The 24,423-nt window shown below is 41.4% G+C and overlaps 3 protein-coding genes across 5 annotated transcripts; 1 reads left to right on the forward strand and 2 right to left on the reverse strand.

Annotated features, from left to right (window-relative positions):
- Positions 1–234: 234 nt before the first annotated feature.
- r3hcc1l (R3H domain and coiled-coil containing 1-like) lies at positions 235–6,889 on the reverse strand. Its single transcript, XM_054779333.1, has 7 exons — positions 6,680–6,889; positions 5,898–6,387; positions 5,081–5,283; positions 4,502–4,572; positions 3,980–4,075; positions 3,732–3,872; positions 235–2,353 (listed from the first exon to the last, which is right to left on the reverse strand). Exons 2-7 carry the CDS (start codon positions 6,366–6,368, stop codon positions 2,301–2,303), a joined length of 1,035 nt encoding a protein of 344 aa, XP_054635308.1. The 5' UTR covers positions 6,369–6,387; positions 6,680–6,889; the 3' UTR covers positions 235–2,300.
- On the forward strand, positions 6,744–16,752 carry crtac1a (cartilage acidic protein 1a). 2 transcript variants are annotated; one of them, XM_054779332.1, is made up of 14 exons: positions 6,744–6,776; positions 7,836–8,044; positions 8,155–8,351; positions 8,627–8,763; positions 8,833–8,989; positions 9,600–9,734; positions 9,899–10,035; positions 10,112–10,248; positions 13,073–13,155; positions 13,314–13,414; positions 13,476–13,644; positions 15,436–15,581; positions 15,655–15,694; positions 15,765–16,752. In XM_054779332.1, exons 2-14 carry the CDS (start codon positions 7,848–7,850, stop codon positions 15,770–15,772), a joined length of 1,644 nt encoding a protein of 547 aa, XP_054635307.1. In that variant the 5' UTR covers positions 6,744–6,776; positions 7,836–7,847; the 3' UTR covers positions 15,773–16,752. The 2 variants fall into 2 exon arrangements, with proteins under 2 accessions (XP_054635307.1, XP_054635306.1); XM_054779331.1 differs by lacking the exon at positions 6,744–6,776 and adding an exon at positions 6,819–7,106 and having other exon boundaries at positions 7,839–8,044.
- On the reverse strand, positions 16,723–20,474 carry golga7ba (golgin A7 family, member Ba). Of its 2 annotated transcripts, none has more exons than XM_054779334.1 (5): positions 20,327–20,474; positions 18,611–18,736; positions 18,385–18,537; positions 17,962–18,063; positions 16,723–17,854 (listed from the first exon to the last, which is right to left on the reverse strand). In XM_054779334.1, the coding sequence occupies exons 1-5, from the start codon at positions 20,336–20,338 to the stop codon at positions 17,750–17,752; spliced, it is 498 nt and encodes a 165-aa protein (XP_054635309.1). In that variant the 5' UTR covers positions 20,339–20,474; the 3' UTR covers positions 16,723–17,749. The 2 variants fall into 2 exon arrangements, with proteins under 2 accessions (XP_054635309.1, XP_054635310.1); XM_054779335.1 differs by having other exon boundaries at positions 16,723–17,858.
- Positions 20,475–24,423: the final 3,949 nt, after the last annotated feature.

The raw sequence follows: 24,423 nt of genomic DNA on the forward strand, positions 1-24,423 counted from the left end.
TGCAGAGGCGTGGTTGCAACAATTAAGGAATGAAAACAACCAGCAGAAACAAGACCATGTTGGTGAATGTCAAGCAAAGTCCCATACATGTCAAGATTAAGATTAATGACTGCCCTTAATCTTATTTTAAGACTATTTTTTTTCATCTTTAATTGAACTTGACTTGACTTTACACAGTTTACTTGCATGCGACATGCAAGCGTTGTGCACATGCCCAAAGCCCAGCAACAGCACTCTGTTAAAAATAAATAAATAAAATAAAATAAAATAAAATTGACCACATAACCCCTAAACATGTTAAATTTCTATTACAGTGGATCCCCACACATTCGCAATTCAGCATTCACGGCCCCCGCAAATTTGGGATCCAAAAAAAGTTTTTTTTAATATTTTTTTTTTCTCCAAAAATATGCTGTTTTTTTCTGCAGAAAACGCATCTGATAAATCCTCAACCATCCTTGAATACGCCATGCTGAGATGCAAAAGCACAGGACTGACAGGAATTTTGGGCCCCATGAAAAAAAAAAAACACATTGGGCCCCCTGGGCAGCTATGGTCACTACATCTGTTGGTCTTAACTGAGCCTTAAAAGCTAATTTTATGCGATTTGGCTCAAACCTGAATTTAGTTAGATGCATGTAATAAAGTAATAAGAATACATTGGAAATAACGTACGTTTTCCTCAAAAAAGAAAAATAAATGATGTTCTAAATATCTGACCACATAAATGCATACAATTATCATCGGCCCATCATTTTTAAACATTTGCACTTGGATGAGCTGAATTAAATGAGGGCATGTCATGAGACAAATATACAGTAGATATTGTGATGTCTCATCCAGCAAATTTGGATTGCGTAAAATGTTTTTCTAGTCTGCTTTTGGACCAACCAAATAAAGAAAAGGCAAAAACTGAACATTACTTATCTGGTTTTGAGGCAGCCTACAGTGAGCCATGTGGCACACAGCTTATTACACTGTATTACAGTCGCTCATCCGTTTTTCAGGACAGATGTCATGGTGATCAAACAAGTGAGGGTGCAGGTGAACGATCACCGTTGTACATATTTCATTGTATAGCCTTTGAGGTTAAATAGCATTTCTACGCCCAGATGTTGACAAAGCTAATTTTGAAGAAAGTTAATTTCAAGTTTAAGCTGAAAACAAGTAACACATTCACAGCTCATTCCTCTATTTTGCAAAACGAGGCTTAATTACTGGTTGAGGAGACGACTGAGATGCAGCGCCACATGGCTTGTGGTCACAGGGCCGAGCCTCAAAGAGGCAGCTGCTCGCATCTTTGGCCTGGAAGTGCATCTAAGGAGCTCCATGTTAAATAATGAAAACAGAGCATGGTTGATGTTATACTTTTCAAAGTTTCACTATCTAGTGAAAGATTTGCAATTGCAAATTTTTGACTGTCCAGGAATAAAAGCTACCCCGCAAGCGTACCAGATGATGCTGCTTTTAAGTGTATGCTAATACAAAATGTACCCACAGAGTCATAGGGCAAATGTAATGAAATACAGAGCTCATAGTTTAATTCACCTCATTATATTTACAGGGTTCTGTCATCCAGTGTTTATATAATCATGTTGCAGAAAATAAAAAATTCACCTCAAGTGACTGCAAGAGTCAATGGGAGGCTCCAGACTCCAGAGATTATGTACATGACATTACTACCATTGCTACCTCATTTTAAACTGATAAAAAAGTTGCTTTATAGCATTTGAACTGCTGGCCAGACATGTATAGGGACAGAATAACCAAACTATTGGACAAAAACCCTAAATTTAATAGTGATGTCAACCACTTCTAAGTGTACATACACACACACATAAAACCTGACATTACAATTAATTAATAAAAATCTACTGGAAACGACTTTATAAATACACTCAAAAAATGTAAAAAATGCAAACACGTTAATCCTGGCCTGTCAAAAGAAGATTTTTGTGTCATGTCCATTTGCGTATCATCACCAACTACATTCCTTTCCTTAACAAATCAAAATGTGATACACACAATAGTCCAACATGACTCAGTACCAGGAGTCAAGGAGAGCAGGAAATGGGTGCTGTATTGTTGTAGGTAACTTTCATTACGTAAATGAACGAACCTTTGAAAATGTTACATTGAATTCAGGTGAGGGTTGCAGTGACCTCAGCCAAGGCGTGGGAAGCATACAAGACATTGCATGTTTGGAAAATGGTGGGACTACATGTCAAAGAAGTGTGGCGGTGGGTGGGCGTGGCCCGAAATGAGTCAAGCGAGGCAACGCAGGCGAGTTTTCTCTCCAATCACCTTCCCTCCCAAGCATCTTCCCTCTGTTTGGCTGCCAGACGTTTTTGTTCTGGAGGATTAATCACACAGACCAATAGATGTATTGAACAGCATTTCAAAGTGGCCTGATTTGTGATGTCAAATCTGTATGGGTGTAGATTTGAGACAGACTGTAAATATAAGAGTAGACACAGTGACACGTGGCAGCAAAACTAAGGACAAAATGTTCAGGACATGATGGACTTCTTGCACAGGCTCTTAAATAAAGAGCATGGCAGGACATCCATACTAAGAACAAAGGAGCTTTTTTGCCTTCCTGGCTAGCAGTTCAGTGGACAGCCACTTGTGGTTTTTTAAGCCTATATACTTATGTTCCCTCTGTGAGGGAAAAGGCTGCAATGCTGATTATAGACCTGCTGTGGCCCAAACAACAGAGAACAGAGAGCAACTTCATTTTGCATCAGCTTGAGACCTCCACTTCGCACTTACTTTGCTACTTGGGAGAAGAGCTCCCACTTGTGGTGAAAGCATGCTGATGCAAACACGAAGACGATCCAACAATGCTCATGTTGTAGCGTACACATGTAAAAATGTACAATATATCGCTACATAACTCATTGATTTATCTATGGTATTGTCGTGCTGTTATTTTTACTATAATGATGGTGATGTTGGCAATGAGATTATTAACAGTTATTGTTAATCTTATTATGGTTAATATTTTTATCATTGTTATCACTACTAACAAGTATTGTCTCAATGCAGAATTATCACTGGGGCTGTTGATATTATATTAATACTTTTGTGAACTTGCTGCTGCTGCTGCTGCTGATTTCTTTCTCCGTCTTGTCCCCCCGACACCCTTAACTCCACACCCCCCCTACCCCCCCAGTCTCCTTTTCTCTTCTTCATTATCCCCGCCTGCTCATAATCATAATAAAACCTCAAATAAAGTCAAACAGAAACTATGTAACAGGAAAAGCGTATCTTACACTCTTCTCTGGCAGAGCAAATCTGTTTAGCACGTAAGGGCATCTAGATCAACAACACTATTTGCCCTGTTGGCTGGACAGGGCAGGTTGGAAAAAATATACATATATACTCTACATAATAAATTATCAAATGTGAAATGTACCAAAAGAATGGATATGTTCCATAGCATTTTTGTCGCCCTCTAGTGAGGTAACACAGCAGTTGTACGGTACCTAATGTAAGGTTGGAAAATTCTTCTGGATATGCAATGCTTCCATCTACCCATTTTCTATTGGGCTTATCCTAATTAGGGTCGCGGGGCATGCTGGAACCTATCCCAGCTGACTTTGGGCGAGAGGCGGGGTACTCCCTGGACTGGTCGCCAGCCAATCGCAGGGCACATATCTTATGAATACATAATTAACAGGCAAAGTGTATTCATTATATATACCATCAGTATTCAATTTATGATGTACCTCTTGCTTCCTGGAGCTTCTTCCTCTCTGTCTCCCGCTGCTCCTTTGTCACGTTGCTCTTCACACCGAGGGCACCAATGACAAGCCTGCGAGCCAAAGCAGCACTGGTCTGAGGTCTCTCCTTAGCAGGCAGAAGAGTTTCTGAATGTGGCAGCATAAAAGGAGGAAGAAAGTGGTCTTCAAATGTATTCCATGACATGGAATAAAAATGAAAAAGAGGCAGAGAGGTAAGGGGATTATATTGGTACCTGAGCAGCTACGAGCTTTGGCCTTCGTCGCAGAAGAGGATTTGGAAAGTGGTCGCAACTTCATCAGTGGATGTTTAGCTCTTAAAGCATCGCGGGCTAAATAAATAAAAACACAAGAAAGCTAAAAATTATTTTTGATGGTAATTGACAAGAAACGAGGAGAATAGTGTCTGCTGTTGCCATGGTAACCATTGATCACCTAACGCAGTACTTCTATAAGTACTCTTGCTGTGATGACATATATGAGGCATTTTCATGCATTTTCATATGTAGTGAGAATACAGAACAAGAGGGCCAACTGTGCCACACACTAAAATCAACGTTTTAGTGGTGTTAAGCAATTCGCTGATTTCACCCTCTGTCAATAAATCATCATTGTCGTATTTAGCACTGTGGTTTGGAGTAAATTAGTAAGCCCAAAAATGTGTTACATGAGTTACTGTGTGTGTTAACATTATTCAAACAGCACTGTGGTTTAAATACTGTTAATGTATAAACAGTTTTCCCTAAGTGCTTACTTACCTGCAATTGGGCTTGCAAAGAGACCAAGAGCGTGTGTGTCATCGATCCACTTGATGTCAAAGCCCTTCTGTCTGTAAAGACATTGCAGAAAAGCATGTAAAAGAAAAAAAAAAGTATTTTAAGTCTTTTGAGGTACCGGGAATGTATTGTATGATCCATAGCACACTAAGATGACTCATGTCTAGTATGTCAGAAGAATGGCCTTCATTCACCAGCAAGATCTGTATCAAAAAAGCTCATTTTACAAATAAAATGCTGTATTTATTTATGTTTGTATCATCCTGGTATCATAATCCTCATCTATGAGATCAAGAACAATATAAATACATAATACTTAGATTTAATAGGTAAATATTTATTACTGTGGGTGCCGGTAGCGGTGTGTAATTTAATCAAAGTGAGAGGCGTTTCTAATATTTTTTGGTTATGTTATTCATTATTAGCATGGGAGTGCCAAAAACTGAACTCTGAACTCGCTGAGAGTCAGTGTTCATTAAGGCAGAATGTTTGATGCATCTGTGGTAATGAATCATGTTTCCTAATGTTATGGATTTTTAAATTGTGATGTGAATTACATACTGGTAAGCCTGAAATAACTTGAGAAGATCCTCTGTTTTAAACTCGGGGGGAAAATCGTAGATCTCGATGATGTGAGAGAGCTCCTCCAGGTTGTCGTCCATGTCATCATCATCATCATCATCACCATCAAATCTGTTCATGTTGTAATAATCAAATCTGGCCTCCTGGAGTGACTTCTTCTTTCCCCCTTCACTCAAAGATAGCTGCGGTGAAGAGGACATGACAGCAACCAAATAATGGAATGAAAATAATTAACAGTGTTAGAACAATTCTAAAAAAATTACAGCCACAACTGTATTTAGGCATGCAACCTGAATAAATGCACTCGTGGGTAAACACAGCATTTTGCTTGCTTGTTGCGGAGGGAGTTTAAGTAATAAACAAAAGTATTTAATAAGGCCCACTGGAGGACACTAAAGTGTTTTCCCATTTGTAAATGATTGCACCATTGGAGGATGATGTGTATGTTAAGTTTTTTTTTCTGTGCCAAGTTTGCCAACAATATAGTTTTAGAATATTGAAAAGGGTGGACGAGTGGTTAGCTTGCTGACCTCACAGTCAGGAAATCGAGGGTTCGAATCTGTGTGGAGTTTGGATGTTCGGGATACCTGGAGAAAACCCACGCACAGGTTTTCTCCGTGTATCCCATCCATGTTGCATGTTAGGTTAAATGGAGACTCTAACTTGTCCGTAGGTGTTTGTCTTTTTGTGCCCTATGATTGGCTCCAGCTCACCAATGACCCTAATGAGGACAAGCGGGATGGGAAAGGCGATGTTGTGTTTGATAGCGATATATTTTAATGAGTTAAAGTCTTACCTCTTCAGGCAGCCGATGGCTGAGACAATCGCCATCATCATTAAATAAGGTGTCCCAACTCTCCTCTTGTCCCTTTTCTTCATGACAGGATGCCTCTTCGAGCCGGGGGAAAACATCTGTCTCAACATTTTCTGACTTGAGATGACCATTAGTGTCAACATCTGGACCATGTAGCTGCTCCTCCGCAAGAGGGTTGGTGAGATGAGTCTGCATCTCAGCTCCATCTGCTGGCACGGGCGACTGCTTATCCCCTGCTCCTCCTGCCTTGTCCTTCTTGTTCTTGGCATTCTTTCGAGCCTTGTCCGTGTAGCGAGGCCTGGGTCTTGGTTTTACTTCCGCTTCAACTTGAGGTTTGTCTTTAGAGGATGGGAGACGTTTCTTTGGCATGTACAGAGCCTGGCTCGGCTTCTTTGACTGACAAGTAGTAAGCGTGTGTGATGCACTGTCGTTCTTTGGTTGTTCCGTTTCCATAGCGATTTTGTCAAAATGTCTACAGCAGAGAGAAACCACAATTAATAATAGACAATGGCCAATCCGTCTAATATGTGACAAATTCCCAACTATATATGTAGAACCATAGAACCTGCTATGCGTTAGTCAGATTGTGCTAGCACAATCATGTGCTAACATAATAATGTGCTAAATTGTAGCTAGTTTAACCAATTTGACTGCCACTCGTGGAATGTCTCCAGCAAAACGTCATTGCGTATTGATACATAAACATTCTGTTTTTAAATTAACACCGTGGTTTACATGAGTTTACATGTTGTACTGGGACTTACCAGTGATTTGTTTAGCATCAAATTTCGTCGCAGGATTGACGCAAGCAGACTACCGAACGCAAAGGATTGTGGGAAGAAGCATTTTCTTCATCTTCTTCTGGCAAGTAGTGTTTAAGCGACACCGTGTGGCTAAACTTATACACTTGTTTTATTTCGTGCATCTTTACTTTTACTTTTATCTTTACTTCTACATGCCGTCGATTAGTAATCAGTAATCAGACTTTTTAAGTCCTCGCCCATTACACTACATACTGGAAGCTGATTGGCTAACACGCTCCACATGTTCTACATTCTGGACACTGATTGGCTAATATGTCCCCGTTTCGTAAAGCTAATGTTTTGTAATGTCTATGTTAGTGATGTAACGTTTTATTTGTTAACGTGCTGCATTGCCATTCTCACCTTCATTCACGGATAGAACTGTCAGGTAAGACATTGTGTTGTTTTTATTTAATAAATGCATGAGACTCAAAGGCAAGGATGAAGTTTCTACATGGATGCATCAGTGTATTTACTGTGATTTACTGTGACTTGATATTCACTGTGTTTTTGTTTGTAGTAGTGTAGAAATGCACTGCATCATAATGAGAGATCCATCCATCTATTTTCTATACTGCTTATCCTGTTCAAGGTCATGGGTGAGCTGTAGCCCAAGGCAGGGTGCATCCTGGACTGCCCCAGTAAATCACAGTGCACATGTAGATTAACAAGCATTGGCATAGTAATTGAATACAATCCCACACTGGTTGGATGAAAATCAGCTGTGCGAACCACTACAAAGAGGTCTCAGACTTTTTCTTATGATGCATCTCACAGGTGTATCTCATGTTGTGGATTGTGAGTGTGACTATACCATACACAGTCTACAGCAAGGGTGCTCAAAGTGTGGCTTGTTTTTTATTGGCCAACTGCCAAAATGGCAGCAAAAAGCTGAAATGATGAATCTAACAGCTAATCATAACACAAAGCTTTGTTTTAAATCTATATAACTTGTTTTGCCTTTTTACACGACTTTTTGACTTTTCGGTATGCGGCTCCCGGTGGAAAAAGTTCAGACACCCCTGGTCTACAGTATTATGGTTATACTCTATTAGTTAACTTTATAAGTAAATAAGTATTATCACCTATACAATCCATACTTTATCTTTGTGTTCACCAGGACTCAGCAATGTGGGCTTCAAAAGTACTGATCCTGCTGGTCGGTCTTTGGCAACACTCTCACTGTCAGAGCGGCGAGCGTATGTTTCAGGAAGTTACACAGACCATCCTTCCTCCTGACCGGCTGCACAATCCAACACAGCTCAACTATGGCATGGCGGTAACAGACGTGGATGGCGATGGTGATCTTGAAGTGGTGGTGGCAGGGTGAGACTAGAAGGGGTTTGAGACTGATGTCTTGTCTACGAGTCTTGACATTGTGAGACATTGACATTGAGTCTTGACATTGTTTCTAATTAAATGCTATCCACTTCCAGATACAATGGGCCCAACCTGGTCTTGAAGTATGACCGTGCTCAGGAAAAGCTGGTAAACATTGCCGTTGATGATAGTAACTCACCATACTACGCTCTGAGGGACGTGGCAGGGAATGCCATCGGGGTCACAGCCTGTGATGTGGATGGAGATGGACGCGAGGAGATCTACTTCCTCAACACAAATAATGCTTACTCTGGTAATTTTTATCATTTTTATTATTATGAATGTTGTTGGCATTATTATCAGTTGGCAAACATACCTGTAATCATGTAATGAATGAACAACTGACAGACACAGGCCTCTGTTGAAACAGTTGTATCTCTTTTCTTTATTATAGGCCAATAAACGAGTGAGGAACAATTAGCTGTGGATATTCTAACAAGTAGTCTAAGGGTTAAGAGATTTGCATCTTGTTTGCAAGGCCATCACTATGTTATTCATTGATTTTTTTCTTCCATTGTATTTATGCAGGGCGGGCGACTTACTTCGACAAGCTCTTCAAGTTTCGTAATGGTCGCTTTGAGGATCTGCTCAGTGATGATCTCAATGTGCGCCGTGGAGTCGCTAACCGCATGGCGGGACGCTCTGTGGCATGTGTTGACAGAAAGGTCAGCCACCCTCCACGCCCTTACGTTCCTGTTTCCTCTCACTTGTCCTTCCATGTTGTGTTTCAACAGGGAACAGGTCGCTACGCAGTCTATGTGGCAAACTACGCCAGCGGCAACATCGGCCCCCACGCTCTCTTAGAAATGGATGAGGCTGCCAGTGATGTGCAAAACGGCGTTATTGCCCTGTCTGATGTCGCTGCCGCAGCTGGAGTCAACAAGCTCACAGGTGCGACAATGAAGTTTGTTATGTTTTGAGCCTGAGCGACTTTCGGGTGTACCGCGGTGTACCACACTTCACACCTAAAATCCGGCACATTTGGGTAGCACAGGTGTGAGTGTTCTGGTCTGTGCACAATTTATGTATACTTCCCCTCCTTGGGTACAATTGGAAGAGTGCCAGAGTGCATGCAATGTAGCCGAGTCATAGAATGAATGTAATCCAATCGCTCCTTGCAGGTTCTTAATAATAACAAACACATTTTATAATAGAAATAAAATACTCAAAATAATCAAAAATTCCAATTCCATGGCACACTCACTCGCCCGTGATTACTATCATGTGCGTAATATAGATGTGTCCTTTACTTAATGCAGTTGCTCTTCTCGCAAGACAGAGAATAATGACAGCACCACGGACTAGAAATAAAGTTAACAACTAAGTTAAGGACTTTGCAGCAATACAAAAGTGATGGGACACGAAAACGGGCAGAAGCACAAATGCTCAGTGTGAGCGCTGGCCAGTGATGGCCAGGACAGCGAGGGGATTTGTGTCATCCAGCATTGTACGAATGGCCGAGTGTGAATGCGCCCTTAGTCACAGTTGCATTTTGGTGCAGGTGGACGCGGTGTTGTGGTCGGACCCATCCTCAGCGATACAAGGTCTGATGTTTTTTGTGACAATGAGAGAGGACCCAACTTCCTGTTCAAAAACAACGGAGATGGGACTTTTGCTGACGTTGCCAAGCAGGCAGGTGAGACTGACATAAAGCAAGGCTGCCGTTAATTTTGATAACACCTACAGCGTGTTAGTACTTCATTTATCTGTTTATTTCATTTAGCTACTTTCAGTGCAGTACAGTACTGTAAAAGACTGAATGAATGAACTGAAGCTTCACCTCTGTGTGTACCTGTAAAGGTGTGGAGGACTGGCACCAACATGGTAGAGGAGTAGCACTGGCAGATTTCAATGGCGATGGAAAGACAGACATCGTCTACGGCAACTGGAATGGTCCACACAGACTTTACCTGCAGGGCAGTGACTCTAAATTCCGGGTAAGGAAAGAGGGTATGCTGTAGAAAGAAAACGTCTAAAAAAAAGTGCCAAGTCATGCCAATGTTCTTTTTGCAGAATATTGCGACCACGGGGTTTGCATCTCCTTCCCCGATTCGCACGGTTATAGCAGCTGACTTTGACAATGACAGAGAGCTTGAAGTGTTTTTTAACAATATTGCCTACAGAGGCAACGCCCCCAACAAGTTATTCAGGTGAGTCCGCATTTTAAACCAAAAAAGGGCTTTCAACATTTAGCAAATACTTGTCATGGTAATAACCACACAAATATAAGCTATTTCAACACAAGAACACACTCCTGATCAAAATTTTAAGACAAGTTGAAAAATTGCAAGAATTTACATTTTGCACTGTTGGATCTTAAAGAGAACTTAGTAGAACTTCAAAATGCAAAAGGAAGAAATGGGAGTGAGACAAAACATTTGAGTGAGCAATTTATTGCAAACAACCATTAAACTGAAATAGGCTGTTCAACAGCTGATCAAAAGTTTAAGGCCGTAGCCTATAGCGGGTTCCATGTTTGGCCAGATTATTCTGTTAGGACTGGCTAACAGCCGGTGGTTGCACCCCAAAGCAGAGACAATAGAGAAAATGTGTAAAAACAATGTTTAATACCAAAAAGTGCACACAAAAGGACAAAACAAAACAAACAAAACTAAGTTGAACACAAAAACAGGGTGAAGCCACAGGCTACAAAAAATACAACTAAGAGAGCTGCTGAAAAAGCTTGCACATGAACTCACAAAAGACACCCATCTGAAAAATTGCAAATGGGCAAGATAACGTATTTTCCGGACTATAAGTCACTCCGGTGTATTCGTCGCACCAGCCAAAAATGCACAATGAAGAGGGGGAAAAAAGCATATATAAGACTCACTGGACTATAAGTTGCATTTTTAAATGTATTTTATGAAATCAGAGACCAAGAACAGACAGTTATAGTAATAACAATAAAATGGAGAACAACAGGCTAAATAGGTGTCTGTTAACGTAACGTGAATAGGTGGTATGTTAATGTAACATACTAAAGGTTATTCAGATAACTACAGCCTAAACAACACAACATACCTAGTTTGCCAAACTCACTCCAAATCACAACCAAATCCACTGAATTCTTCATCCTCTGTGTCGCTTCTGAACAACTTCGCCAACTCCGGAAGTAGGGGGCGCTTCCGCTTCCTGAGTGGCTGTCGTCAGACTCAGCATCAGTCCCAGTTATTATTCTGGCCTTTCTGAATCCTGACAGTATGGTTGTGGTTGTCACTGAAGCGCATGCTTTGTCGATCTATCCAATGACTTCCAGGGAAGTGGCATGGCGCATCCTCCCGGTTGCCGTGAAGTTGTTGTTGTTCTCCATCTGTATGTTGATATACAGTCATCCCTCGCTACATCGCAGTTCAAACATCGCTCCCTCACTCTATTGCGGTTTTTCAAATGTTAATTAATTAATAAATGATGATCACTCTTTTGTGGTTGACTACGAGCTATTAGTCAGAAAATATGCATCGTTAAGGAAATTGTACAGTATGGATTTTTTGCCAAAATTAAGCATTTTAAAACATAAAAATGGCTAAATCAACTAAAATACAAATGCACTATAATCCACGAAGACCACCAACTTGTGAATGTAATATTCTACATTGGTCACAAGTTGACAGTAATTGTTCAGTGAGACCACACCAAAGCGCCGAGACTTGAACGACCGGATTTTATTGCAGTTTTAAATTATCTCATAACAGGCACAATAGTGGCACAGTAATAATAGGATCCATCCATCTATACTGCTTATCCTCACTAGGGTCGCGAGTATGCTGGAGCCTATCCCAGCTGACTTCAGGCGAGAGGCAGGGTACACACTGGACTGGTCGCCAGCCAATTAACACACTGTATAGAGTTGCCAATTAACCATACATGCATGTTTTTGGAATGTGGGAGGAAAACCCACGCACGGGGAGAACATGCAAACTCCACACAGAGATGCCCAATGGAGATTCGAACACAGATCTTCCCGATCTTTTGACTGTGTGGCCAACATGCTAACCACTAGGCCACTGTGCGGCCATAATAATCACATAATAATCAGAATAATAACACGGGTTACTGTTGCGGCCGTAGCTCACAACAAGCTAAAACTCAACGCTAAACCGCCAATATCACTTCCTGTGCACCATCAATTCTGTTCCCCTACAATGTAGACTGTCTTAAATGGCTTATTTTCTCTAATTATGTCTATTATATTGGGTAATACAAATGTAAAGGTGACTATAGGGGTGTTATTTCATGTCGAGAGGGCTCTAATAATGTTTAAAAAAAACATATTTAGAAGATCGTAAACAGGTTTACTATGCCATAACTACAAAAACATTCCCTTTATAAAGAAGGAACCCTACTTTACCCTACTAATTTCACTTTTTGCAGTCGGGTCTGGAGCCAATTAAGTGCAATAAACGAGGGATTACTGTATGTGCCTTTTTGTGGCTTTTCTTTCAAAATGACACTGAATAAAAGTTCTGTCAATGTGAGTGTTTTATTGTTTTTATGTTTCACTAATAGCAGTGTTTCTTTTTACACTTGAATATCTGTTAAGAATGTTAAAACGCTATTTATAAAATAAAAATTTCTTGCACAGTTAATAAAGGTTTTATAATGGTTGCCGTTTGGCTTAATAGTTGATTTACAACGTGATTTTTCCCAAATATAATGACGGGAGTGAGATGTAAATGACATTATTAAATGTATTGCAAGAAAATGATATTAGAACGTTGTTATTTAGTAAATATTTTTATAAATAATGTTAAAGTGGTGTTACGTATTTTGGATTTCCAAATATTATGAGTGTCAAATACACGGTTAAAATCACTCCAGTTTGTATTTTGAAATTACCGCAGTGGTTCCAAAGAAAATTGTATAGAAAAAATGCTTCAATATTGAGTATTATATCGCAGTTGAGTTGGAGCCTATCTCAGCTGGTTTCTAGCTGAATATGGATATAAATAGGGCTGTTATGTGGGTTTTCAGGGTTTCAAGAAGAGTCAGTGTTGACCCTTTAATCCAGGAGCTTGATGCAGGAGACGCTGTCGAGCCTCAAGGGAGAGGAACAGGTCAGAATGAGATTATGTGCCACCATATTTTCCCCATAGTGGTGCTTTAGCTTCCTGTCTGATTAGATGAGATTTTCAGTGTCGCATCTGTCTGTCACACATCACACGGAGCTTTTCTAGGTCAACATACTGAAAGCTCCTTGCCTTTTTTTGAACAGGCGGCACTGTGACAGATGTGGATGGAGACGGCCAGCTGGACCTGCTACTAGCACACGGAGAGAGCGCAGCACAACCCATCTCTGTCTTCAAAGTCACACAGGTACATGTGCGTGTTTTCTTCATGATAGCCTGACTCAGACTAACTTGTCACTGTTTGTTAGGGCTCAACCAATAAATGGCTTCGAGTCGTCCCTCGCACCCAGTTTGGCTCTTACGCACGAGGTGCTAAAGTAACAGTCTTTACTAAGCAGAGTGGAGCTTATACGCGCATCATTGATGGAGGCTCTGGGTACCTGTGTGAGATGGAGCCAGTTGCCCACTTTGGTTTAGGTAAGTTTATTTAATATATGTGGACACATCTCTTAATGCTGTCTTAACTAGACCAAAAAGGGGTTCAGTTCAGGATCACCACTTTTTTTTTCATTTTCTCAAATTGTACATTCCATCCATCCATCCATCCATCTTCTCCTGCTTATCCGAGGTCGGGTAGTGGGGGCAGCAGCCTAAGCACTTCGTCCAGCTCTTCTCGGTGGATCCCGATGCATTCCCAGTCCAGTTGAGAGACATAGTCTGTTCAACATGTCATGGGTCTTCCCCGAGGCCTCCTACCAGTCGGACGTGCACTAAACACCTCCCCAGGGAGGCGCCCGGATTCATCCTGACCAGATGCCCTATCTAACTCATCTGGCTCCTCTCAATGTGGTTTTTTTCCCGGATGACAGTGCTCCTCACCTTATCTCTAAGGGAGAGCCCAATCACCCTGCGGAGAAAGCTCATTTCAGCCGCTTGTACCCGTGATCTTGTCCTTTCGGTCACTACCGAAAACTCATGACCATAGGTGAGGGTTGGAACGTAGATCGACTAGTAAAATTGAGAGCTTTGCCTTCCGCCTCAGCTCCCTCTTCACCACAACGGACCGATGCAGAGTCCGCATCACTGCAGATGCCGCACCAATCTGCCTGTCGATCTTGTGTTCCATCCTTCCCTCACTCGTGAACAAGACGCTGAAGTACTTGAACTCCTCTACTTGGGGCAGGATCTCATCCCCCACCCAGAGATGGCACTCCACTCTTTTCCGGGCGAGAACCATGGACTCGGACTTGGAGGTGCTGATTCTCATCCCAGCCGCTTCACACTCAGCTGCGAACTGATCCAGTGAGAGTATAAGATCACAGCTCGGCATTGTGCTTACATTCACCCCATAGTGTCCCATATATACAGTGGATCTCCACACATTCCCAATTTAGGATTTTGGTCATTATATTTTGTATTTTTGGTTAAAAAAAAAAAAATTCTGTTGTTTTTATCCAAAACTAAGCTGCTTTTTTCCACAAAAAACAGATCATTCACCCTAAATTGGTAATAATTTATAAATACGTGATAATATAAGTAAAAGGTACAGCATACATGTACCACTGTTTAAAAAGGCTACCATCTTCACCACGTTCATGTCGTATGCTTCACAGACAATGTTTTTTCATCAAGCGTTGCGATCTCGCAATTTGTTAGCAGTCCATGAACACACCACAGTTGCTGTGAGAAGTAAATGTGAAAAGTATGTCAAAAATAGATATTTTTGTGGGCGTATCAATTATTTGCAGATTTTTGCCATTCGTTGGTAGGCTAGGAATGGAACCACCACGAAAGCGGGGATCTACTGTGTCCCCATTGTATATTCAGAAGCAAAGGAAAGATAGATGGATAGGTAATCAGCTAACAGGGTAAAGTAAGTAAAGTTAAATGTTATTTATAGAGTTTAATAAAAGAGAGTTAAGGGAAGAAAAAATGCATAAATATTAATATCCATTACAATTCACCTAAATGCAAAAAAACATTCTAATTATTGTTTGTTATTTACAAACAGAAACAACAATGTACAAGATGCGCAATCAGACATTATAACTACTACTCAACATTTAATTTGTATATAAATAAACATAGGATAAGCTAATAGCCTCTTTACAATTGCCAATATTGATGTTCTCAGTAAAAAGAATAATTTAAGCTTCTAAATTCTAGTTTCATATATTGTGACATGATTAAACTTGCATTGTTATAATTGTGTATCTAGTTTATTGGGTTACTTTTTTTGTATGTGGCACTGTGGTGATGTTTTTGCAGGAGACGATGACGTGTCAGTGCTGGAGATCTCCTGGCCTGATGGTAGCTCCATTACTCGTGTCCTTCAGCTTGATGAAATGAACTCAGTGGTGGACGTGTTGTACCCCAGTGAAGGAGAAATGTCCACGCTTCACAATGACACACAGGTATACTTGTCTTGCTATAAAATGCAAATAAAGCAGCGTGTTTTGTGTAGAAAGCAATATGTTTGTCTTGCAGTGCGGTAAAGGCTTCACTGTGAAAAACGGCCACTGCACAGGTAGGCCAATGTCACAGTTAAAGTGTTACATTTTTTATTTTAATTTTGTTTTATGTTGATGTATTTACAGGCATCTGAGGATTCTTGCATCTGCTGAAACATCCAAACTGTTTTCTTTTACTCTATGAGTATTATTTCTTATTTGTTACATGAGAATTTCTTTGGTTCCCAAGTGTCAAAAGTGTTTTTTCCACTGTACAAACTCCTGGAACCAAATGTTTTAGTGGACCTACAGATTACATAAATAAGCCGTATCTTCTACCAGTGATTGATTGTCCATAAATATTCCTTTACTGCCAAGTTGTGCCGTCCTTACCTGATGTTTTTCCACCTCTTGTATTTTCTTGCTACCATCCATTCCGTATAGTACTGGCTTCATTGTTCAACTCCAACTCCAGGTTTGAGGCCTCTGATTTTCAGATGGTTTTATTAGTATTCTTTCTAAATTGGCAGAGAAGGGACTAGTTTGCCAGTAGTATTACAAAGAGGCATTTTTCCAGCATTTCTGCATGTTCCAATCAAGCATCTGCTAAGTGGTTGTCTCATTCAGTCATCAGGAGTTATATTAGCATGTCTTGAACGATTGTGCATCCAAGCTGCACAGGAAAGTGAATTAGATGCATGATATCACAGTACTTGATGCAAGGGAATGCTAACTCTTCAAGATGTGCATGCATACCATTTGGCTGACAGCCCGATTATCTGAATGAAATGTATTTTTCTTTTTCACTATGCAGTAAAATATGCTACCGATGACGAGCGTTAAATGTTTTGTAAAATTGTACTGCTTGCTTACACAGGTGTAACCTGTGTCCATAGTAAAACTGGGGGGGAAAAAATTGAGTGCGTCTGGCAGGATGGAATATTCTTTTGCCAGATGAACCAGAACAGTGGTTAATGTTCTTTTCACATTTGTGGAACCTTATGTTACACATTTGTTTTGTAATTTTTTATGTGTTTTGCTCTTCACTATCCCTATTCATTTTTACTCGTCGCTGTTTAGTCTGTCAAGACAGAACAAAATAAAGACACTTGGATGCAGCTGTGTTGACGTTGTATTTATTTGACAGCATAATACTTCATCGCCATGTGTATCAAACACCAAAGCTGCACAAAATGTCACCAACGTAACACACGTTCAGATCAATGAGCCTTTTTTTGGCAATTATTTGTCTTTGGAGGTTGAGTCAAATATCAATCAAGGGTCTGTGTGATTCAGTTAGTTAAGATTTAGGAAGACTATTTGACTCATACTTGCTACGGCTTGCATAATTCAAATTTTGGAAGAGATCATCTCGCTCAGGTTTGTGTAACATCTGAGTGGAAAATTGGAAGACTTGTGTTACATATTATAATGACAGATACTCATTTGCTACAACGTCATATCCATCCATTTTTTATACCACTTGTTCTCATTAGGGTCACGGGTGAGCCGGCGCCTATCCCAGCTGAATTTGGGCGAGAGGCGGGGGATACACCCTGGACTGGTCACCAGCCAATCACTGGGAACATATTGACACACAAGAACTGACACTCACATTCACACCAATGGACAATTTAGAGTCTCCAATTGTTTTTTGTTGGAATGTGGGAGGAAGCTGGAGTACCCAATCTCCTGACTGTGAGGTCAACATGCTAACCACTAGGCCACAGTGCAGCCACAATATGGTCTAATGCTTTGATATACAGGAGATATGGGCTAAGGTAGTTGTTATGTGTACTTGTGCCTACATCATCTACAATGTCAGAGCTACATATCAAACATTTATGCCTGGTTAGTTGTAATGAGTACCTTTCATCCCACTTTCTTTCATCCTCTCACTCATCAGATGACACATGGCTTAAAAAAACAATCAACCACAGCAAGATGTTTTTGTTCATCAGGTGCATTGCAACAAATGACTAAAGTGCATGTTGTAGGTGTTGACAAAGCTTGATAAGGAGTAACATGTCTTTCTTAGGGAACATCTTGTGGATCCTTTGTGAGAGTGAAGTGGAGGGATGAGCTTGGAGTAGGGTTGGTTTTCACGGCCGCAGTCGTGTGATGATGAGTGATCAAGGGGATGTTGTTTTCAGGCGGTCATCGAGCCGTGCTGCTGGACACAGAGCTGCTCCCAGAGCTGCAGCCGCTAGAACCCCTGTCTTCATAGATGGAGATCTCTATCTGGCAAAAGTCGTTAGGGACTAACAACTTGCTGCAAGAGGATGATTATAGTAACTTGACATGCTCATTTCTGTATCCATGCAGAAACACTGAGTAAGGATACAACACGCATTCCCCTCTCTATAGGATCGGTGATGAGCAGGCCCCTAGGGGCGTAGATCTTTTCATTCTGCTCCTGAATGTACTTGGCAATTTTCTTCAACACCTGATATACAGAGTACAAATATCAATGTAGAATGGAATGTTAAAACGGAATGACGGTTGCCATTTTGATTCTAGGCTGAGTTCATGCTTTAATAGATGCCACATCCCAATCATTCGCCAGGTACTTCCGTACTGTAATTACCATTAATGTGAGTGATACCACCATTTGTTACGGTAGATCCAGCAGAAGTGACATCATAAAGCGGACGTCGACCGTGTTTGAAGAGAATGAAGCATTCCACAGCAAATGCTGCTAAACATTTCATTTCGGCATTTAGGCATTTAGGACCGGAATATTACAATTCACTAGATGGGAGTTCACCTTCTCATAGCGCGTCTCCATGCAGAGGAAGATAAGATATGCTGTAGCACAAGCGAGACAGCCTTCTAGGTAAGACTGGCCTCCAATTTTTTCTGCCTCTGCGTAGTAGTTATTGAGCGTCTTCACAGTGTCCTCAAACAGAGTCTTCTCAATCTGTACACATGAGCAGGGCACATTTAGAAATTGCAGGTGTCGCAAGGCACAAAATATTGTTTTTTACGCTCACCCTGCTCTCTAGCTCTGAGGGAAACTTAATCTGGAACTTGCAGGTTGTCCCCTCACTGTAGTCTCTCTGGATGAAGACTTTGTTGGCAAGAGATGCACTGTGCCTCAACTCTTGCAGATTGTGGAACTGAAGAAACACACCATGTCAAACAACAACAAAACCTTGTTTTGGCAAGTAACTCATGTTTACCATATATTGTGTCTTGTATACAGTTGCATTCTGATCCACTTTAGTCCAAAATTATTTTTACAATGACATAGGTTGCTTTTATCCATGACACAATGAGTACGAAAAAGACAAACAAAGCAAGTGCCAGAACATAAATAACAAACCGTGACAATGTTTGAAACTTTATCCACATCTTGTTTGATCTCAAATCCGCTGTGGTGGTGTATTAGTGCACAAGTTACATAACTGCATTATACTGAGCCAGAAATATGAGTACAGAAGTACGCAAATACCTCTGGACCCACAGTAACTGTACCAGGAAGAGGTCAATCTACTAGCATTAAAAAAAACAAACGGATATACCTTTAAATTGCATTAATTTTCTTCTCCAATGCTCATTTTTATTCTTTCATACGCCATTTCATCTTTTCCACATTATGCAAAATATGGAATTTCCCCTTAACAGACAATTAAGGATAGGTCAATAATGTTTAAATAGGCGCCTAATGCTCCACTTCTACAAAACACGCCACACGCAACACACACGCACAACACACACATATTCATTCATCCATTCTCCATGCCACTTAATCCTCATTAGAGTCACGGGGGCATGCTAGAGCCTATCCCGGCGGACTTTGGCCGAGAGGCAGTGTACACCCTAGACTGGTCACCCACCAATCGCAGGGCACAAGCCATCTATGTTGTCGGCAAACAATAGCCATTTGGCAAAGTTTAGCTACTACTGTTAGCTATCATGGAATAGCTTGTATAACTTGACTCCAAATTGTTGGTCACTTCTCTGAGACTGTGTTTGTGTGTGTGTGTGTGTGTGTGTGTGTGTACACCCCATGGACATTTTTGGTTGAAAAAAGTGTAGTTTGGCGCCAAAGAAGGACAGCAACTTATCTTTTTGTTCATCTGATCAACAGTATTGTGTGCAAATAGTGGGTGTTGTTTTGGTGTTGTAAGGTGTAGGATGTTATAGGAGAGGCGGGCGGAGTGTGATCAGCCATTTGTGCTCTGCAAGCTGCTGGAGAGAAGCCCAGCTATTGGATACACTGTACTTACCCACTCACTTTCAGAGTCTTTCTATTGAGTTAGGAAGTAACTCAATATATTTTAAGGCTATTTCAAGCCACTGAGACATCCATACATTTGCTTTTCAACAAATAGCGGTTATAATGTCCTTGATTTGTCTAATCTTAAAGTCTTATAGTGATGTGGCCTCTGTCCGTGGTGCTGAACGGGTTATATAAACGTGTACATGCACACTGGTCACGCTGTCATCGGTTTAGCCCTCAAACCTGCTTTCAGCCATGACTGTTTCCATTCAGTACATTGATTTACAACACTTGTAAGGGCACATTTCGCAGAACTAGCTTAAAAAGGAGGAGGATGCTGTGGCGTGTCCTGATTCCACTGACTCTGTGTAGCTCGTTTCAATCCCGTACACTCGAAATGGCATCATTTTTTTTATTGTACACAACATACTGTTGTGGTAGATTTTAAAAGCAGGAAAATGAAGAAATATTGTAGCAGGCTTACCTCAGTCGCCATGTTTAAGGGACGAGTCCCCGCGTGCGCTGATGAGTGACACTGGACAGATTAAATGATGGGGGAGGGGCGTCAAAGGGCGGGGCTAGCAGAGGACAGGATTTAGCTGTCCCAGTCACAATTATGTTTTTTTTCTTAGACACATCTAAATCACTCTGGCCTCCGGGAAACTAAGAATGTATTTTGTTCATCCGCACAACTGTCCAGCTATTTAAAGCAGGGGTGTCCAAAGTCGGGCTCAAGGGCCATTTGGAGCCTGCAGCTTGTTTTTTTGTTTGTTTTTTTTGGCCTGCGGCACATTCTGAAGATATCATTAAACAACAAAGCAAAGGCCAAATTAAAAAATGACCCCAAAAATGTAATGAAGTTGAAATGTTGAAACGCATAAAACGAAGAATAACAATACACTTGTGATATTTTCTGAGCAAGCCGAGCACACACCCGTCTGGATCGCAGCCATCTTGACCCTTTATTGAACAGTGCCTCCTACTGGCCATAGCCTAGATTACATATAACAAGATTTGAAAATACTGAACATACTGCATCATTATTATTACACTATGTAACCTCTGTGAGGCTGTTTTTATTAGCATTTCTACATTGGATTGGTTTTTAGCCTTCTAACAAAATTACAAATATTAAATTGGCCCTACAGACGTGGGTTTGAATCTCCGTTGGGCATCTCTGTGTGGAGTTTGCATGTTCTCCCCGTGCGTGCGTGGGTATTCTCCGGAGTACCCGGTTTCCTCCCACATTCCAAAAACATGCATGTAAGGTTAATTGGGGACTCTAAATTGTCCATAGGTATGAATGTGAGTGTGAATGGTTGGTTGTCTATACTTGTATGTGCCCTGCGATTGGCTGGCGACCAGTCCAGGGTGTACCGTGCCTCTCGCCCATAAGTCAGCTGGGATAGGCTCCAGCATACCCCCGTGACCCTAATGATGAGAAGCGGTATAGAAAATGGATTGATGGATGGTTGATACCACCATCAACTGCCTTTTGATGATATCTCTAATATTATTAGGATGGATATTAGTCATTAGCATTATACAGTAGTCTGGAGATCCGGATTCATGTCTCTGTTGAAACATCTCCGTGAGGAGTCTGCATGCAGGTGTTCTATGGAATGCATGTTTATGCTAATTGTATGCTCTAAATTGTTCACAGATGTGAATGTTTTTTTGTCTGTATGTGTCTTGTGATTCACTGCCGACCACTTCAAGGCGTACCCCGCCTTTCGCCTGAGGTTCCAGCTCACCCACGACCCTAATGAAGAAAAGCGGTATAGAAGATGGATGACTGAAAGAATTAATTAATAGTAAAAAATAAGAGCACTTGTGAATAAATTTGCCTAATCCTGCAGTTATTATCCAATTATCCCATTTGGGGGCAACTGAGCAGTCCACCCCTCTGTTGCAAAGGAAACAGCACCGTGAGCAATAGTGATCATTTGTCACAGGGAATAAATAACGGTGTCCAAACAAACCAAGGAAGTAATAACTGTTCCTGAAGCAACAAACTTCATAGTTCGTATACACTCCTGATCAGATGAAAAATTGCAAGAATTTACATTTTGCGCTGCTGGATCTTAAGGAGGTTCTATGTAGAACTTCAAAATGCAAAAAGAAGAAATCAAAATGAGACCAAAAAAATGACTAAGCAAATGTATTGCAAACAACCATTAAACTGAAATAAGCTGTTCATCAGCTGACCAAAAGTTTAAGACCACAGCCTTTAAAAGCCAAAATCTTAGGGAAAAACGTGGACTCAGTGTCACTTTCTGTCAGGTATTCACACTGTCATGATCTCGTGATGGCAAAGGCAACACAGCGTTCTCTGAACACGGTCGGATTGTTGCGCTGCATAAGCAAGGCCTCTCGCAGCGCACCATTGCTGCTGAGGTTGCACATAGTAAGACGGTCATTTTAAACTTCTTGAAAGATCCCGAGGGTTATGGAACAAAAAAGTTGAGTGGTAGGCCCAAAAAAATGACACTGGCCCTAAGCCAGTGGATCCGACTGGTTGTCCGTCTAGACAGGGGACAATCGTCGCCCAATGAAGGTTGTTACTGGTGCTGAGTGCAGTCCAATAATCATCAGACGGCATCTGTGAGAGAAGGGTTTTAAGGACAAAACAAAAAAACGTTTTCAAAGGTCTCATCTTCTTCAACACCACAAAATTGCCCGTTTGGAATTTGGAATTTGCACATTGAAAGGTGGAAAAAAGGTTTTATTCTCTGATGAGAAAACATGTAACCTTGACGGTCCTGATGGCTTCCAACGTTACTGGCATGACAAGGAGATCCCACCTGAGATGTTTTCCACACTGCAAAGTGGAGGGGGCGCCATCATGATCTAAGGTACTTTTTTCTTCAATGGAACAGTGGAGCTTCAGGCTGTGCAGGGGCGTCAAACGGCAGCTGATGATGTGCAGATGTTGCAGGGGGCTTCCCTCATGACTGAAGGCCCTTGCCAGTGTGGTAATGACTGTTTTTTTTAATAGAACTGAGCTGCAGTTTACAACACCTACCTGACAAAGGACTTCTTCCAGAGGAATAACCTCACTCTTTTGAAACATCCTGTGTGTTCCCCTGGTCTACATCCACTTGAAAACATTTGGGGATGGATGGCAAGGGAAGTTTACAAAAATGGACATCAGTTCCAGACAGTGGATGCCCTCCGTGAAGCCATCTTCACCACCTGGCGCAACATTGCCACTAGCCTCCTGGAAACCCTGGCATCAAGCATGCCCAAACTAATTTTTGAGGCGATTAACAAGAATGCCACAGCTACTCATTACAGAGTCCTGTTTTTGACATTTTTATTTCAGTTTTGGCAGGGGGACAGAGGGTTTTGAGCAATTGTCTTAAACTTTTGATCAGCTGATGAACATCTTGCTTCACACTTTAATGTTTTTTTGCAATAAATTGCTTACTTAAAATGTTTATTGTCTCATTCCCATTTCTTCTTTTGGCATTTTGAAGCTCTACTTAGAACCTAATTAAGATCCAACAGTTCAAAATGGAAAATCTTTCAACCGGTCTTAAAATATTGATCAAGGGAATACGGCAGTGGAAGTGACGCTATGAAGCAATAACACCAACTCACAGATAGGGGGCAACAATGCACAAGGCCGTTGCCCAGTCTGCCGGAAAAGATGGGAAAAAAAAACAGAAATAGAAGAAGACGTAGACTAGGAAGGGGAAGAAAAAGAAGAAAACGTCGCTGTTTTCTTTTCTCCTGTTAGTTTGCGAGCTAAAATTGTGTTTGTGGAGTTTTATCATGAATCACGTAGACTTTTTATTGTGCGTGAAGTTCGGTAAATTGCCGTTGGAAGACCAATTGGAAATAAAACGTTTGGGGCCGCACAGACCAGAAGACTTTGTCCTGCTTCAGTATGGAGACATGGTGACCCGCACCTTCAAGAAGGATTGGTTTGAAAAAAAGAAATGGCTCACGGCGAGCACGGCCAAACGCGCGCTCTTCTGTTTCCCCTGTCTTCTGTTCGGTGGCATGGACTCTGTGTGGGCATCTATTGGATTCAAAGATGTCAAACACCTGTCCGAAAGGACAGCCAAGCATGAAAGCTCCTCGTCGCACCTGAAATGTGCCATGAAGTTGGGTTTACTTGGGCTGCCCGCCGTGGAGGCACACGCCGATGATGCTGATCGGCTGTGCATCGAGGAGCACAACCGACAAACTGAGGAAAATCGGTACGTTCTGGAAAGGCTGATCACTTGTGTCAAGCTTTGTGGGAAATGCGAAATGGATTTGCGTGCTCACGAGTCAGCCGAACCACTACACCCAAGCATTTTTAGCTGTATTTTTGAGACCATGTGTGAGGGAGACACACGACTCAAAAGACATTTTGACGCTCAGGCATTCTTTAAGTTGGCTTTAAGCTCTATTCAGAAGGAGCTTCTGGACTGCATGTTTGAGGTCTACCGGGAGGAAGTGGCTAAACAGTTAAAACAGACCCCCTTTGTCGGTGTTCAAGTATATGACGTCACTGACATGTCATCCGCTTCCCAGGTGGCCATTGTGTTGAGATATGTGACAGCTGACAACACTGTTGCTGAGCGGTTC

This window comes from Dunckerocampus dactyliophorus, chromosome 6, assembly GCF_027744805.1.
Source record: "Dunckerocampus dactyliophorus isolate RoL2022-P2 chromosome 6, RoL_Ddac_1.1, whole genome shotgun sequence".
Lineage (NCBI taxonomy): Eukaryota > Metazoa > Chordata > Actinopteri > Syngnathiformes > Syngnathidae > Dunckerocampus > Dunckerocampus dactyliophorus.